Raw genomic sequence first — 18762 nt, 5'->3', positions numbered from 1 at the left:
CTGGATGGAAAGTAAGATGTGAATAACCACTTATTTCCACTGAAAAACGTCTTTATGGAATAGTTCAAACATGCTCATTTCACAAATAAAACCAGGAAAAGTGAAAAGTGCTACATAAGTGATCAATGAAGACACTCCTGTGATCATCCCCTCGAGTTCGTCTATGGGTAGGAGAAGTCTTCACTGTTGTGGCAACTAGTTCCATGGCTGGAACGCCTTCAATTCCGCTGAGCTATTACTTTCATTTTTCTTGGCTCAACTTAGAGGACTTTGGAGGAAAAATGTCAAAGATGAGCCGGGAGCGAGAGTCACAGAAGACGGTGCCCACTGGAAAGGCCAGGGAGGTCCTCTAACCACCCTCCCAGGGCGGGGAGAGGAAAGCAAACCGGAGCCGCCTGCCATCTGTGACCTACCTGCGGCGCAGATCCTCGGCCACGGCGGCCCGGCAGCTGAACAAATAGGCTCGCAGCGATTTCAGCCGCTGCCGCAGCCGCACCACGGTGGCCAGCGGCTCGGCGTGTCGGTACAGCATCGGGTTCTCCTGCTGGATGTCGATCAGGGGCTCTTCGTACACGTACTCCAGAAACTCTTTGGCTTGCTTAGATACCTACAAGATAAACTTCCTCAGTCAGTCTGGGGAACCATCCAGTTTTCCACACCTCCTCAAACTAGGAACCAGAGTTGAAAGGCCAAAGTCACATTACTTTCCGAGCGAGCCACGAGCAAAAGCCCATAGCTTAACTAAATATAAATTGTGGCTTTCTTTCTCTCTTCCAGAAACCTGTAGAAGTAACCGTTGCATTGAAAGGAATCCATTAATTATGTATCTTGATTATGGTGGTGATTACATGAATCTACATGAGATAAAATGACACAGAACTATACAGACTCAAGATACCACGTAGGCTTCCCGATTTGTGGATATTGTACCACAGTGATCTAAGATGTAACCAATGGGAGACACTGGATGAAAGGTACATGGGACCTCTCTTTACTATCTATGCAACTTCCTGGGAATCTACAGTCATCTCAAAATTTAAAAAAAAAAAAAATGAAGATTCTAAACAGACTTAATTTTAAAAACTACATACATGTATATTCTATACCACTTTTATAAGTAGCCATAGGTAAATCATGTACATATTACAAAATTCAAAAGGAATAAAAAGGATAGCTTTAAAGGATATTATTTATGCAGGATAATTTGCATAGAAAACAGGCTCAAAAAACACTTTAGTGAGCAGAAAGGAGTTGCTCTTAGAATAACTTTGAGCTTGGGCTGACAGACTAATATATCCTTCCAATTCTATATCCAATTCTGGTGGTAAACACCAAGACTATGCAAGTTGATTTTAAGATTTCCTTGTCATTAGAAAGAGTAGAAATGCAATGCATCTGAGATACAGAGGGAGTAGTTTAAATAATGGATAAGAAGTGGGTAATTTGGGAGAATCTTTACCAATTTGCTGATACTGAGATGTGGACTGGCTAGTGATGTGCAGAGTTGGCTTAGTTTCTACTTGGGAGGGTAAAACCTCTCTAAAAAGCTTCCAGGAAAACTGCTCTGGTACTGGGAATAAGGATAGAATTCAACATTAGAAAAACGATTTTGCTTACTAAAAAGAAAACTGAAAATCCACTATGCTTTACATTCCAGACTAGAAGTTTATTAATGAAGATAAATAGGGTACAGTCCTCACCCTCAAGGGACTCACTATGTAGTATAAGAGATAAATATTTATTTATTTTTAAAATGCTTTATTTATTTATGAGAGAGAGTCGGGAAAAGAGAGGGCTATCCGCTCTATCAGCACAGAGCCTGACATGGAGCTTGAACTCACCAACTGTGAGATCATGACCTGATCTGAAATCGGACACTTAACCGATTGAGCCACCCAGGAGCCCCGGGGATAAATATTTAAAACAAGAACTACATGTCGCATATAGCCTGTTCTCTACTACAAAAGAAATATGGATGAGGTCCACTGGTAGCTTAAAGGAAGGAGAAATCAATTATCCTGGGGGGAAGGGAGCCGCTGGCAAAGCAGGCCACACTGCCTCAAGGTCTAGAAAGATAAACAGAAATTCACTTGGTGGGCAAGGGTGGCACAGAGACTACCACAAGTAGATACAAGCAAGAAAACCCACCAATATGAATAGGTGATATGGCTACTGTATGCTGATTAAAGCACATTTATGACATTTAATATTTTGTAATAGAAAATAAAGCTCATATAAAAGTTTCCATTCCTTATAGAGATATATATATATATAAAGGCATCAATGGTTTTTTTTTTTCCCCAGTAAGTGTCTCATTTTTTTTCCCTATTAGCAATTATTTTTGAGGTACCTGTTGTGTGATCCTTTGGGGGCCCTGCAGTTACAAACGTGGTGAAGTTTACAGTCTCTGCAAATCAGCTCACAAAGAGGCCCTAGAATTAGCCAAAACCTCTATTTAACCAGACTGGAAATAACAACTGACAAGGATACAGAATGCCTCACTTGAGGCATAGAGACACAGGTACGTGCCAGATCCCATAGCAGGCATTAGTGGAGAGTACAACAGGCATGGCCCTGTCCTCGTGTAGCTCAAGGTTCGGTGGAGAAAGACAGAATTAGGTTCAAATATTTGATTTATCATGGTTAAATATGTGCCATATTTAAATATCTTAAACGAGGGAAAACACGATGGTGTTTTGGGAAATGAAGTACAGTCCCCTTGAAACTGTTGCTGAAAAATGATGTATTGTACAATTCAATTAGTCTTTCTGGCTCTGTTGAAGAGTGTTTATACTGAGTCAGGGACCTGCTGAATTAGGTTAACAATGCTACCTTTTAGTAGGTGAACAGAAGGACAAAGGGCACTGGCCAGTCTCCCAGGCCTGAAAAGGCTTCTCTCTTCAGGTGGTACTTAAGCCTAAAAAGGTTGGGGGTGGGGGGGTGGGGAGGGAGTCTTTTACAGAGACAGTAAAAGCAGTGAGACAAATGGGAGAGCAGCTAGCGACATGAGCGTTCATAAGCTGGAATTACTAAAAACAAAAACAGAGCTAGTTTCGATGATGTCTAAGGCACTGCTTCACAAAGTTATTAACCAGTGTTAAGAATACGGAGCAAACTGGGACCGCGGCTGCCTGGGTAGGTGAACAAACCCTTGCAAGGCTGAGGGAGGTTTCGGCAGCACGGCTGAGCACATGCTCACTTCTGATAATCAACCACTTACACCGGTAAGGGAATTTTTGAAAGAACTACAAAATTCGGTATAAAATGCTATTTTTGCAAAATAGAGTGCTGTATCCCCACTGATTTCCTAAGTTCTAAACCACCCTGCATACTGGTCTAAGGATTCCACTTTCAAACTCAACTGTAATTAGAATGCTTTTTAAAAAAGAACATGTTAAATATATAGTTACTTAGGGAAGGAAACCATAAAGTTTATGTGAGGAGAAGTTTCTTTGCTATTAATAGAAATATTACATAAATTGTCCGTGAACACCAAATATATCCCCACCTAAGAGCTACTGTCCTATTTCTTGCCAACCAAATTACGAAAACCATGAGAAGCCTGAGCGTTGTTTTGGATGGATATAAAAACTCAGCTCACAGAGGCAGATAGATGGACCCAATACGTTTTTAAAAAATGGTTTTGGTTGGTATTGTCTTTAGTGATCCCACTCCATTCACATTAGAAACAACTTTTATAGGGTTAATAAGTTCATTTTTCAAACCTACTGACTTTTTAATCTTTTACTAAATAATATTTAATGTTTACTAATATTAACATAATTTCTTTCCAGAGCTTTTGAAGCTTACGAACAGACTAATTTAAGCTAGACGAACTCAAGTCAGTGACTGTGATTTTGTTGCAGTTTGTGAACTGGTTCTCCCTTCACAGCGTTGTGGTCTACAGGATTCAAGAGCTGAGGAGGAGGACGAAGTCGAGGTAGAAACGGTTCTCCTCCACACCTCACACATCAAAGTGTATTTATAAACATATTGGTTATGTGAGCAGGAAGCATCATTGGTATAAATTTAAAAGCCTTTTGTTAAGCAGGTGGCAGCTACCTCTTAATGTTCTCGAATGTTGTTCAGGTTTACGTAATTCTGAGAGAGAGGTTCTGGAATGGTGTCCTGGTATGTTCCCCCACAAAAATTGCCCCGGGTAATAGAGCGATGGAGCAAAGGGAATGTTTAACGATAGACACCAATTTGGAGGTGATGTGGTGGAGGTGGGGGTTGTGAGGACTTCAGTTTTTGTTAAGGGAGGAAAATGGATTGATGAGAACACACTTTTAGAATAACAACTGGTAAACACAACCTAGTCCAGTTTTTCTGTGTTCCAAAGAATACTAGTCCCACAACAATAGTGTTCTGAGGTCCAACAGGAAAAATGCCACACACTACCTTCTTCACTTGGTGATTCAAAGGGTAGCATGTTAGCCTATGAAAGCTTTCGGATATCGTGTCTGCTTAACGTGCTCAGGCCAGCAGTCTCCCAAACCTATTTGACTATAGACAAGGCAGCTTTTTAATGTTGTGCAGGCCTTGTGCAGAGGGCGGTGGGAGACGAAATGCAGGCTGGGCCCTGCTTCCCCACCAGAGGAAGGGGCCTCTTTCTCTAATTCCTTCCATCTTGCCACGCTGTGAGCCCCCAGGGCTGCGTTCTCCTGAGGGGCCCTGTTCCAGCTGTAGCGTTGGCCTAGCTGTGGCCCTCCTATAGAACCCTCTTTTTGAGTAACACCTATTAACAAGCACAGAACTTGTTAATGCTCCATGGAACATATTTTGAGAAATGCTGAATTAATCCATTACCTATCCTTAGTAGAAAAAAAAAAAAAACACAAAAAAACAAAACTGAATCCAGAGACCTTAAGTGACTTATCTGCAGTCATTTTGTGGCAGAACTTAGAGCCAGAGCTCATATCTCTGGATACTCTGTCCTGTGCTTGGTAGCACTATTTAAGTTCACAGTTTTTTTTGTTTGTTTTTTTTAATGTTTATTTATTTTTGAGACAGAGAGGGACAGAGCATGAATGGGGGAGGGGCAGAGAGAGAGGGAGACACAGAATCCGAAACAGGCTCCAGGCTCTGAGCGGTCAGCACAGAGCACGACGCAGGGCTCGAACTCACGGACCGCGAGATCGTGACCTGAGCCGAAGTCGGCCGCTTAACCGACTGACCACCCAGGTGCCCCTTAAGTTCACAGTTTTTATTTTTTAATAACTCTACTATAAACTGTCTACTCATCACTCCTTAGAAGAGGTGATCCCTGTCCATATTCTGTCCTTCTCTTTCCCCAAATACAAAGGCAGGGGGGCTACAGAGGGAGACTAACCTATGATGTAATTTGGCGGTATGCTAGCCATTTGTTTTTAATCCTAAAGCAAAAAATAAAGTCCAGTAACAATTCATTTATGTAGAAGTCACTTATTTGTGTATTTGTTTACGGTCTTTCTCCCTCCATTGGGATATGAGCATTCACAAGGCAGAGACTGTGTCCCCAGTGCCTGGAACGGTAAGCATGGTGGGTGTTCAATAAATACTTGAAGAAACGAATGAGTGTTCTACAGTGTTCTGAACCATACACTCTTATTACTTTACACACACTTAGAACAGCTTGGCTACTTAGACAACATATTGAGTTTACAACATATTTAGAGTTCAGGAAGTAGAAAAGGGGAAAGACAGCTTGAAGCAGCACAGTCACAACAGAAGTGACAGCTGGCATCTTGGCTCTGAGGAAAGGAAGGTGCATGCAAGAAGATACAGGTAAAAGTGTAGGACACAACCCTGATTGAGGACAATTCAGAATATGCACCAAACTCAAAAATGTACAAACTACATCTAGGAAGGTGTCCTCCGTCTCACCGGTGAATGGAAGAACTTAGATGCAAAATGATATATAAAGTTATTCTTTGAATCACTACCTGTAATAGCAAAAGCTTGAAAAACAAAATCATGTCATTGTCATGTAGATTGTCATGTGTAAAAACATGTAAAATTCATGATAGAATACAGAGTGGCTATAAAAAAAAAAAAAATAGCAAGCAAGCCCAGGAAGAGTGATATGATCTAAATGGAAAGCTGTCCCAGAGCAGCATGTAGATCATCAAATTGCCACTGTTGTGTAAAAAAGGACAGAAAATACCTCTGGAAAGATACACAAGAAAAGAGTAATTCGGATGCCAGCGGGAAGAACAGTGTAGGTGGGAGTGAGATTATTTATGTATGCGTGCCCTTTGTATTTGTGAATCTTAAAATTTGTGGAAGTGTATTATATGTGAAAAAAAGAATAAAAGTACAGCAGTGCAAGGCAATTTCTTGGTGGAAAAGTGCCTTCTATACCACATTAAAGCCCACGGATGTTATCACAGGACCCAACAATCCTATTTATAGCCATAATTCTGAGGCATTAAAAAAGCCAAATATCTAATATGTATTTTCTGAAGTAGAATATATAGAGTTAAATGACAGCTGAAGTTTTAAAAATAAAAGTGACAGTCCTATTACTGAAAACTTGGAGAATGAAATCAGGAAAGGGAAAAAAAATAGATCACTCACACTGTTACCACAGTACAAGGACCATTTATTGCTTTGGTATAAGGTTTCCTTCCTGCATTTTCCCCCATGTTTATTGTAAAAAATCATGGAGAAAGTCTTACTCAAATCAATCCCAACCATAATACCTCTTGGTCCTCTTAAAACGAGCACTGGGGCTAATGGAGAAGGAATCAGGAGATCTTAAGGTTAATTGCAATTTGTTCACAAAATCTCCAAATGACTCTGAAAATGTGGTTTTTCCCATCAGTGAGCTGCTCTCTAGCTCAGCGAGGGCAGTCCAGCTTGCCTTGAATGCCTCTCAAGATGTAGAGATAGGAAATAGTTTATGTAACATGGAAAACCCCTAGCTAAATGGAATGTGAATATTCAGGCTAGGACACAAAAATATTTTTTAAAAGCACAACAGAAGGGAACTATTTGGGAAGAGCCGAGGCCAAGTCTGAGGTCCTTACCACCTCTTTGTCATGCTTGATATTTTTGAATGGGAGGGCAGAGAGCAGGAGGAAAGTTATCTTCAAACAGAATTTCATTAGAAAATGGCTACAGAACTCGAGGATAAGGTTTAGCTGCTGGGTAATCCTGGAGCTCAATTCAATTTGCAGGATGTATACCGGAAAATAGATGAAATCCTGCTTTAAAAATAATTAGGAGCATGATTACTCCAGAGGGCAGACAAGGAAATGTTTAAGATGACAGATTTCATTCTGCCCTGCAAAACCATTTTTTCACTCTTCTAAATGGATATTCAAGCCAGTCACGTACTTCTTATTAAGGAGAGGAGGCAGATCTAGCAGAATGATGTCTGGTCTTGGAAACTGATAGGTCTGAATTGATCCTCACAATTAGAAACATCAAGTTAAGTCCCAGTGTCTGAGCAAAGACAGGCTGGACTAAATGGAATATAGTTACTTAATGCCAGTGGGAGATGATCCAGATAAACTCGACCAGCTCTGTTCTTGCTTTAAAATCTTCCCTGGTCCACTGAGAACCTGGGAGGGAAGGTCTAACAAAGGAGGTTTTCCTCATGTACAACATGGATGAAATGAGCGCACGTAACACCTTCAATTAGTTACTCATCCTCTCAAAATCAAACCCCGTCAGCAAGGGGTGGATGACCAGCAAGGCAAAAACGTCTGCTTTGGGGAAAAGACGGAAAGCGTCAGAGATGGCTGAATTGATGGTTTCAATGGCTTTTAGAACTCAGTGCAAACGGACCTGGATCTCTTCCACCACTTCACACCTTCGTAAGCCGTGCCTGATTTTCAAATTCTCCTCATTTAGTGCCACTTCTTCTGTTTTAACTCCCCAAAGTGGCACAGTCTGTTGGCAGGTGCCACTAGCCCAAGCTCTCGGTGACCCCAGGCTGGGCCTGCCTCCCTCACTTGTTCTCTCTACACCTCTCTTAGCTGTCAAAGCCCCGCTCTAAGCAGATTAATATAAATAATCTAAACCAAAGTCAACCAGTGTCCTTTCCCTCTAAATACATTTTTATCTAATACACGCATGGCAAATATATTTATAGCCTGCATTCAGAGTGCCAAGTATGAGATGCAGAGGAGAGAATGATAACTGTCTGGGAGAGGGGAAGGAAAGAAGTGGGCGAGAGGAAATGAGGTTTAGGACAGGCTTAGGGTTTGCCACGCCGAGTGAGGGCAAGAGGAAGACCAGAGGTGTGCAATGGCAGGGCAGCACTGAGGAACAGGAGGAGTGAGACCGTACGGAGGATGCTCATGGGGGCGGGGAGGTAGGGCATGAAGGGGCTAGAAGCGCAGGGACTAGAGATCACAAAAGGTCTTTGTGTCGGGCTATGAGGTTTGGACTTCCATATACAGTCCTAGTAAAAACTGGCATTATCGAGCACTTGTGTGCCAGACACGGTGCCCGGTGCTTTCTGCGAATCATTCTTTTATGCAAACAGTGCTGTTGTCAAGTAGGTGCTGTTTTCGTCATCATCACCTCCGTTCTAAAGGTGAAGACACCGAGTCTAAGAGAGGGTACAAGATTCACCCACGGTGGGATCAGAATCTTCCGAACTGTTGCTGGGGCAAGACTTGCAGGCAGGAGGCCCAGTCAGAAGGCCACCAAACTCCTTCGTGGGAGTGACACCGGAGGTGTGAACTCGTGAGGTGGAAGTGAAGGTGCAGCAGAGAGCGCGATCTCAAGAGTGCGAATCCAGAGTAAAGTTTTGCTAACTGACGTCTCCCAGCGCTGGCAGTGGTGATGGGTGGGCCATGGACATTCCGGAGGGATGGGTGGTGAGGGGGATGAAGTCCATTTGGGGTGTACCGAGTTTGGAGGGGCCCAGGAGACAGGCCTCGTTCCTTCCGTCCTTCAGCATACATCTCTGCTTACCTACTACGTGCCAGAAACTATGCGAAGACAGGTTCCCCGTGCCCAGGTGGCTCACAGAGAGGAGCAACATAAATGTGAGCATAAGAAAAGCAGTGACAACAGCTCCCACTCTTCAAGTGCTTATCAAAGTTATTTGCAGAGCGCCTGTCTTGTATTATCCCAATTCACGTGATTTTTGTAGGTAAATACAGAAGTCATAATAAGAATGAATGCTTATTTGGCACGCACTACGTACTAGCACTATTCTGAACACTTCACATGCATGAACCCATTTAACCTGCAGTGACCCTGTGAAGTGTTACGGTCCTCATGTTACAGATGAGGGCACTCAAACACAGGCTAACTTGCCCAGGGGACAGAGCTTCCCAGAGGTATAGAAAGGATATCAGCCAAATGGCCTCTTGCAATTTTCATGTTTGTTTTAGACTTCAAAAATTACTGGTAGGTGAGTTATGGGTTCCTTCCCCACTTACCTCGCTCCCAGGTGATACAGTTACAGTGAAAGCAAGTCTCAGACAGCTACTGTCAAGGAGGTATAAAAACAGCCATAAAGACTATGTTTGTACAAAGCACTTTGCTTGGAAGGTTCATTCAAGGCAGATGTGACAGAAGGATCAGAAAAAAGCTTCTCGTCAGTCAGATACCAGAATTCTCTATTCTGGCAGGACACGGGACCATGAAAGAATCCCAAGCCTAGGCTACTTCAGTGGATTAGATTCCTCGACTTACCAAGTTCTACTGCCTCATTTATGCATGGGTGGGACTGCAGTACGATGCAGCTAACAACTGCAGTACGATCCACATATCTTGAAGACTACTAGGCTGGAAACTAGAGCTAAGATGTCATTTGGCAATTAAATCCACAGATCTCCCTTTCAGTAGCAAAAAATGGAGCCGGAGGGGTGCCTGGGGGGCTCAGTCAGTTAAGCATCTGATCTCGGCTCAGGTCAGGATCTCGTGGTTTGTGAGTTCAAGCCCTGCATCGACAGCTGACAGCACAGAGCCCACTTTGGATCCTCTGTCCCCTTCTCTCCACCCCTCCTTCCTCTCTGGCCTTCCCCCCCCCCCCGAAAAATAAATAAACATTAAAATTTTTTTTTAAATGGAGCTGAAGATAAAAGTAGGAATCATCAGGGAGTTAAAACCATGGAAGAGAAGGAGATACTGCAATAAAGCATAAAGTGGGAAAAGAAAACAAAACACAACCCTAAGGAACTGCAACATTAAAGGTATAGGCTGAGGACAAAGAATCAGAGAAGGTGACTGAGAAAAAAAAGAGTTCAAAGTAGGAGGAAAACCAAGGGTGTATCTTCAAAGTCAAGGCAGAAGAATTCCTGGTCAAATATTATATCCCAGACAAGTCCAGTAGAACAAGAAACTGATGAGGGTCAACTAGATTTGGCAAAACGGATGGAGGAGTTAGGATCGTGAGCAGAGGAGGAAGGAGTAAACCTTCCATAGGAGTGAGGTTTCTTCTGTGGCTGGAAGGAGGGCAAGGAGGATGGGTGTAGATGTGGACGAGTTTATAAAAGGGTTGGTGGGACTGTTACCTTAATCCTGCTATATCTCTATGAAATAGAAGGTAAAGGCACTTCCCAGAGTGACTGGGGCTGGGTGTTTAACCACTGTAGGATCATGGGTGCTGAAATAAAATGATCTGATGACAGCTACTGATGTAAATGGCAGAGGACTTCCCTAAGCCACCCACTGGCACCTGCATCCACAGACTCTGCCTTTTCTCTTACTTCCTGCCCCAAGCAAAGACCAACCCTCCTGTTGTCTCCACGATTCCATCTTTCTCACTTAACCACATCTTCTAGCAATTCTCTCTTTGGTAGTTCACACCAGCATAGAAAACATGCTGTTGTTTCTTCCATTAAAACAAAAATCAAACCCAATTGGATCTTACATCTCCTCCAGTTACTCCCCATCTCTCTCCATCCCCTTACAGCAAACTTCTCAAGAGTTGTCTATTCTTGTCGCTACTTTCTCTCCTGTTCCATATCAAACCCACTCCAATCAGATCTTCACTCCCACAGCTCAATTCAAACTGCTCTCAGCAAGGTCAGTCATTACCACCACATTCCTAAATCCCATGGTCAATTCTCAGTGCTCATCTTATATCTCATCATCTATGTATCAGCCTCTGTCACAATTGATCTGGAGACACATTCTTCCTGTGGCTTGTTGGACACACTAGGGTCCTTCTATCTCGTTCTGCATTCCTCAGTCTCCTTTGCTGGTTGCTTCTCTCCTTTCTACACTTTTTTTTTTTAATGTTTATTTTTGAGAGATAGAGACAGAGACAGAGCATGAGCAGGGGAGGGGCAGAGAGAAAGAGAGACACAGAATCCGAAGCAGGCTCCAGGCTCCCAGCTGTCAGCACACAGCCCAACGTGGGGCTCAAACTCAAGAACCACGATATCATAACCTGAGCCAAAGTCGGATGCCTAACCGACTGAGCCAACCAGGCACCCCACTCTTTCCCACACTCTTAAGGTGGAGTGTCCCAGTGCTCAGGCTTCCTCTCCTCCTCTATTGACTTGCATTTTTATAGTTACCAAGTCTGCTATTTGTACTTCTGGGATATCCTGCTGGCTGTTATCAGCTACTTTGCAAAGCTGTTAGCATATACCTGTGATTCTCACTTCCTCCCTTTAAAAAAATAATAAATAGGGGCACCTGGGTGTCTCAGTCGGTTGGGCATCCGACTTCAGCTCAGGTCATGATCTCACAGTCTGTGAGTTTGAGCCCCTCGTCAGGCTCTGTGCTGACAGCTCAGAGCCTGGAGCCTGCTTCAGATTCTGTCTCCCTCTCTCTCTGCCCCTCCCCTGCTCATGCTCTGTCTCTCTCTCGGTCTCAAAAATAAGATAAAAACATTAAAAAATTAAAAAAAAAAAAAAACAAACAGCAGTCCAGGTAAAGGTGTAAGGGTGGCTCAGTTCACTCTTCCTTGATGTGGACCCCTACCCAGAAGTCCTCATAGCTTCTCTCCAGGTTCTAGTTCCAGGGGGATGGATTTCTGGAAGACTGACCTTGACATGAGTAGGAATGTTACTCTAAGAAATATCTTGAATTATTTAAAGTCCTTTCCCTCAAAAGTCACTCGTATATTCAAGAGTGTTGTGATTTTGGAGAGAAGATCTAATAAAAAATGATGAGGCCTGTTTCTCTATCAGAATTCTTTTTTAGCACCCACAGTTAATTATCAGGGCCCAGAAGTAAAAAACTGCTATATGTCTTTTTAAATGAGGAAATTAATAAAAGTCACAGTTAAGACACCTTTAAATGTGAGATATTTTGAGAAGCGTTGGATAAGATCTCGTAGCTTTCGTGAGACTCCCTGGTCAAGTTTGCTTCAAATTCTTGCATCATTCCCTTTATCCTCCACACAACAACATGTGAACACCTCCACTGCTATCATGAAGTAAACCCAGACTCTGAGCTTACCTTATATTTGGAAGTGTCCCAGTTGTGGACCACGCGTGCTGGGATAAGAAAACTGTCATCCACGTGGCAGCTGCTGCAGTAATACCACCCACTGTAGTTGCACACCTTGGCTTTCCCGTTGGAAAGGCCTATGGATCGCTGGCATCCTGTTTGAGGCAGAAGAAAGAGCCCATGATTACTGCTGTACTTTTAACACCACAGAACAAGGTTATACAACCCTCAAATAAAAGTCTGTAAAGGGGGGGAAAAATCCAGAGAATACATGTATAGATGTGTCCAATAGCTTCTACCTCCTCGCCTCCCAAGGGATCTCCATAACCTGCACCTAACTGGTCCTGTTTCTAGTCTCTTCTGTGTTTTCTGCACACAGCTGTCGGAGATCAGTGTCTCTACACCCCCCTATCAGCACCTCACTTCCTCCTCATAAACCATTTCCACCACCAGGCATGTTGCTCGGGGCTTCTCATAAAAGGATCTTATTTAGGGGCGCCTGAGTGGCTCAGTCGGTTGAGCATCCGACTTTGGCTCAGGTCATGATCTCGTGGTCTATGAGTTTGAGCCCCACGTTGGGCTCTGTGCTGACTGCTCAGAGCCTGGAGCCTGTTTCGGATTCTGTGTCTCCCTCTCTCTCTGCCCCTCCCCCACTCATGCTCTGTCTCTGTCAAAAATAAACATTAAAAAATTTTTTTAAAGGATCTTATTTAACATGTACAACATTTTGAGATGGTTTTAGCCAAGTTAAGAATTTGTCTGAGGTTACCTAGCCAGTAAGAGGTGGAGTTTGGATTGGACTCTGAGCTTGTCTAATTTAAAAATGACTCAAAAAACGAGTATGTGGCCTTACAAAAGAAACTGGTCCTTCAATTGGCCCCTATTTCACCTTTCCAACTACTGACTCCTACTCTCCAGTGGGAATCAGAGAATTCTCCTCACTATTCCCCAAATAAACAGTGTGCTCACTCCACCCTTTGTACATTGGCATGTATTATTTCTCCTCACACAACACCCTCTTCTCTGATTTCCAATTTGCCAAATCCTGCCATGATTCAACCAGTGGCTGTCTGCAAGTCACCGCTAAGGCCCTTTTCGTGTCTGTGGAAATCCACGATTCTCTGAGCGCTGTCCTGGTCCTCTAAGAAGAACTGGTAATAATCTCAGCTCTGTCACAAAGGAGCCATTCTTTTTCTTCAGGTCGGAGGAACCACCGTCTATTGGTGAGGATAGAAATCCTATCACAAGCCAAAGGACAGAATCCTGGCAGCCCAGAACAGGTGATCATGATTATACTAACAGCAACGTGATCCTGACATTTCTCATCTCCTGCTTCATTTCAGAAATCCTTCCATGTAGCCGCCCACTTCATGTCTGGATCAAGAACCATACTGATCACAGAGATCTTACATTAAGCCTATTTCATGATAAGAGTATAAAATGGATTACTCTTCGTCATCGTCACCATCGTCATCGTCACCATGTTATACTACTACCGTTACACCTCATTTCCATTAAAGGAGCTCCAAACATTTAACAAACTGCTAACCTAAGAAGAAAGTGATTCGCATGTACTCTATGAGTGAAAATATCACAAAAACTCACAGGACTTTCATTTTCATCACAAATCAAATGGCATCAGTAATCAAGCAGTTTCACAGTGCATCCTCCAGGAAGAGAAGTGGTGTTTTTAAGCACAGTCCTTATTGAAAGATGGTAAGTAAATGTATCTGTATTATGCTTCCAAAGCTTCATACCGTTCCTTCCTGGAATGGTTATTTCTTTCCTATTGAGTAGCAGCAAAATCATAACAAGCTCCCGTTTTTCAGATTGGCTGAGCAATGAGATATGTGCGAAAGATAAAGAAGAACCAAACACACACGCTGCTTCTGCTGGACGGAGGCGCCGTCACAATTCCTAGGCTATGAACACTGGAATGCTGTTTGCTGCACTCACTGACCACATTATTGCTCATCTGGCATTGAGCACACACTTCCTGAAACTACTGTGCCTTTTTATGTGCTTTTCCAACTCCTCAAATCTGTTTCTTATCCTCAGTACTTAACACAGAGCTTTACATGGAGCAGACTATTGGTAAATGTTTATGTAGAAAGGATGATAAACTGAATATTATTTGACACACATACACCCACATATGAAGAGATTTTAATTGCCCATAGCTGTCCTAGAACTGATCCTCCCTAACCTGCTCACCTGACTCTTAAAGCAGTGTACTTTTGTTAAGAACCCCATAAAAAATATGTTGCCCATTCTAAGAATTACGCATTACTCATGTGTTCCTATATGGACCATGGAACAGGAGTCAGTGGAACCTAACACATCCTAGATGCTGGGATATTGCTGTTTCCAAAAATTAGTTTATGGTCATACTGACTTAACTCTGAAATGACACTGAATAAAATGCAGTCTTTCCTAATGATTTAGAAAGTGATTACAGTCTTGCAGGAATTCAGGGTCATCATTACAGTTTTGACTCTCCCCACAGAACACAGCAAAAATAAATTTGGGTCGCTTTAGCTTTTTGGTTGTTTGGACATTAGATATAATTAACATCAGTAAGCATTTGCTGGATATTTATATATGCTTTAGTGGGTACTACTGGGTTTATCAGTCTATAATTTTTAATGACTTTATTATGATTTCTTAGATGCAATATACATAAGCAATATTAAAATACGGTCTAAAAATGTGTATATCAATCAGGCACACAGGTCCAAAGTTTAACATGCTGGAGGTTCAAATATATGAGTTAACTAAACGAGCTAAGCATTCTCCCCGCTGTGCACTAGTCTCATCAAAGACAGAAAGGGCTGAGAGAACATGGCTAGGGCTCACTCGGGTTTTAGGTTAGAAAAAGAGCATATAAACTCCTAGTTATTGTGTGTCTTTACCTTCATACCTCATTTGGAACCAGGCTCTCCTACTCTCCGTGCTGAAAGGTCCCCTAATGACTTAGAAGTAGGTTTAAACCTACCTGTACGCTTAGGATACATACAGGATACCTGTACGTTTTGGATACATGGTGTATACACAAGCACAGGTCTAGAGTTAGTAAGCCTGTTGCTGTCTAATACACACTGTGAACTCGACCCATCGAACTCTCTAAGCCTGCTTTCCTCACTGCAAAATAAAGGGGCCAGCCTAAATCAAGGGTTGCCAGATTCAGTGACCATCAGAATTTTCTGGAGATGTTTGTGAAAAATGTAGACCCCTCCCCCACCCCTACACTTCAATTCTGTAGATCTGGATTAGGGCCCAGATTAGGGCCCTGCATTTCTCCCCAACCAGCCAACTACCATCATAGACCCTGGTGAGTAAAAGCTGAGGATTGCTCCCTGATTTCTAGGTGGCTCCATGCTCTAAAATTCCAACTCTATTCAAGGGCAGAGGGTGTGCAGACTCTTAAGTGAAAAGCTCATAATTTGTCATGTAGTTTACGTTTTAGGCCTCCAAAATCAACATTTCAGGTTCGTGGTCAATTTCTAAAAAATTTGCTATGTGGAAACAACCTGAGTTCATTTTACCAGTATTTTTCCAGAGCACTCATTGTCCCCACTGAGAAGCATCTTATTTGGTTTAGAATTAAAACCTTTAGTCTCCAAATCCAATGTAGTATTTGTTATTGAAAGAACACAGGATGATCAGGAAAGAAGGGTAGAGACTAGTGGCATAATACAGATTCATTTTCTAAAAAACAACACATGCCACTTACTGAAAAAGAAAACATCTATTCTTTCAATTAACTGTAAAATTTCCTTCTTTAAAGTCATACTAGCAAACCATGGGCTAAAAATGTCTGAAACAATTCACCCCAAAGATACACAATCTGGATTTTACTTTATCATTGTGATGTTTTCAACAGGGCAAAAAAATGTGTTTTCTTAATAACGACTATTAGGAAAACACACTTTTTCAAGGGTGCCAAAGCTAGACTCTGACAAGCGACATTATGGGGAGAAAAACAGAGCTGCAAAGCAGAGACAAAAAATAATTAATTGAAATAACTAATTAGAGCTTATTTACATATTATATTTTTATGTACTTTCAAACAGACTTTTCAATAATGCTTCTAAATTAAGGGGCATTTGTAGTAGGGAACCCTCCACATATTGGATCAAAGCAAATACATTCTTCCCAGTCTCTTTTTTGAAACTTTTCAGAGTGTGTTCAATTCATAGGAACAAAAAACTATCTCACAAGAGAACTCACTGGCCTTTTTTTTTTTTTTTTTATTGCTTCCCACCCCACTTCAAATCTTTAATGAACACATGCTCTGAAGAGCTTAGCTTCCCCTGTGGTACTCTTTTGGAAACCAATGTTACCATTTAACTGAAATCCTATTTGCTGCATGTACAGTCCATTTTCCAAATGGCCTTTCACTAAAGACGCCCAAAAGATTCGGTTGCTGGGGGTTGATGCAGAAATTTTGGCATAAGGCTCCACAAAGGCACAATCTTTCTTCTCACAAGTGCACCTAGTTAGCTCAATTGGCTGCAATGCGGTGTTACTGAAGCCGAGATCTCAAGGAGAAGCCAACCAACTTCTTGCTACTTCATGACTACCAACTCAGCCCTCTTTCCCCCAACCGGCAGCTGGAAAATTCATGGGAATAAAAGTGACACGAGCTGTGGCTAGATGCAGGTGAATCTCTCTCACCAAGGAAAGAACTCACACAATGCTTTCTAAGTCAGCCACGCTACTCCCTTTACCTAATTTGGTAAAGCAAATTTGGTGTTTTCTATTTGGAAGGTAGAGAGGCTCTAAGAGAAAGACCGGGGGGGGGGGGGGGGAGGAAGAAGAGGATGTGTCTTCATTAAAAAGGGAGGAAAAGAGATAAGAGAGGATACATTTTCACTTTCTCTGTTAAAGGAGAAAAGTAAAGCTGGCACGCTTCGTCACCTCTTCTACTGTATGCGTGCAGAGGGGAGAGAGGTGGCCACGGGAAGGGCCAAAGGACTGCCCTTGCCCTCCCTCCCCTCTTCTGTCCAGTGCCCCGGCACGGGCAAATGACCTGTGGTAAGCACTTTGCAAAATGTGACTCAAAGGCCTGGACTTTTATCATAAGCTCTAGAGACCAGATTTCCCAAAATGAAGGAAAACAGAAATGAGGAGTTTCAAGGACTTGCTATTTTCTAAGAATCAGAGGGGAAAAAGGTCATACAGAACTTAGCTCTCCTACTTTATAGTCTATAACCATTGACTGGTCATGTAATTGTTGAACATGTACTTCTTAAAAGAAGGTGTCGCACTGGGTATACAATCACAAGTTCTGTTTAATGAGACTGGAATTAGCACAAAGCTGGGCACAGCGTGTTAACAAAGGATTTCCGGACACAGGGTGGAAGCAGGTTTTGCAGCGTAGCTTGGGATCCATCTGAGGAGGTAGAAGCCAAGCAAACCTGGGTCCCAGACTTCTGTCCTCCATCGTAGGAGAGACTGCAGCTGGGATGTGAATGAAACCGACCACATGTGGGTTCCCGAGTGAACACAGGTAGAATGAGGCTACAGAATTCTAGGTCATGGCGATGGAAAGGGGTAGGAACAATGAGAAACACCTACTCAGAAATAAGTGATCCCAAACGCCTTCCACCTCAAGCATCCGAGTTGCTCTGTGACTTTGAGGCAAAGTGGTGACCCACAAGGTAGGAGACATCTACTGTGTCATAAAAATCAATTAAAATGTGACATATTTGGATGGAGAATCAGGCACATGAAAACAAATGCCTCTGAGTATGCATTTTGTTTGTCATAAGGAAAACAGTATCCACAAGCATGTCTAATAAAACTAAAAGAACCAAAGAAGTCAAGAAAAATCAACTGTGTACCACCTATAGTTGCTAATGGAAATAGTATGGCATGCTGCTGGTAGTCCCTTTGTTTAATTTATGGGCTCGCTTGAGATAGCAATACTTCAAAATTATTTTCTCCATGAAATCTTAAAGTCCTTTGATAGTAAGTTCTCTTCCCAGGGAATGCAAACTTCATGGTTGGGAGGGAATACACGTCCTCAAATACGATCCTGAAATGTACTGACTGTTTCCAAAGCTATACTGAAATTTATTTCTGTTCATCAAGAAAGAATTTGTTCTGGTTGGCTTCATTTTATGTTTGGCTTTTGTAGCATTGAGAGATCATACAAGAGAAGTTGTCACTCGCTGTTGGCCAAAACTTGGACTCAAAAAGTTGGTCTGTACAGTCAAAGAACTGCCACATTGAGGAAGCATTAAGTAACACTTGCAAGGAAACTGTTCCTATTGTGACCGAGGCACATTTAGGATAACTTAAGCTGGCACTTGTGGAGTGGATTGTAGCTGTTGCTAGGAGAGCTATGTCCTTAAGAATATAACAGAAGTAACTCCTCTGGTACAAAATGTATACACCTAACTAAAG

The 18762-nt window shown here is 42.4% G+C and overlaps 1 protein-coding gene across 19 annotated transcripts in view; it reads right to left on the bottom strand.

The window, feature by feature from the left end:
* The window catches only part of PLEKHM3 (pleckstrin homology domain containing M3), a 196489-nt gene that overhangs the window by 109289 nt on the left and 68438 nt on the right, over positions 1-18762 (bottom strand). For 18 of the 19 annotated variants that reach the window (XR_007454299.1, XR_007454300.1, XM_049615030.1 and 15 more), the window contains 2 exons: positions 12361-12506; positions 414-607 (listed from right to left, as the gene is read on the bottom strand). Coding sequence is in view for 17 of the 19 variants with exons in the window: in XM_049615030.1 (XP_049470987.1) it covers positions 414-607; positions 12361-12506 (340 nt within the window). In the remaining 2 variants the exon portion in view is untranslated. Of the gene's footprint in view, positions 1-6; positions 269-413; positions 608-12360; positions 12507-18762 lie in introns of those variants that run through there. The other variant, XM_049615046.1, reaches the window with a different exon arrangement.

The sequence above is a fragment of the Panthera uncia genome, assembly GCF_023721935.1.
Source record: "Panthera uncia isolate 11264 chromosome C1 unlocalized genomic scaffold, Puncia_PCG_1.0 HiC_scaffold_3, whole genome shotgun sequence".
Taxonomy (NCBI): domain Eukaryota; kingdom Metazoa; phylum Chordata; class Mammalia; order Carnivora; family Felidae; genus Panthera; species Panthera uncia.
Note: the sequence above shows the minus strand (reverse complement) of the source record. Positions and strands in the feature narration are given on the sequence as shown.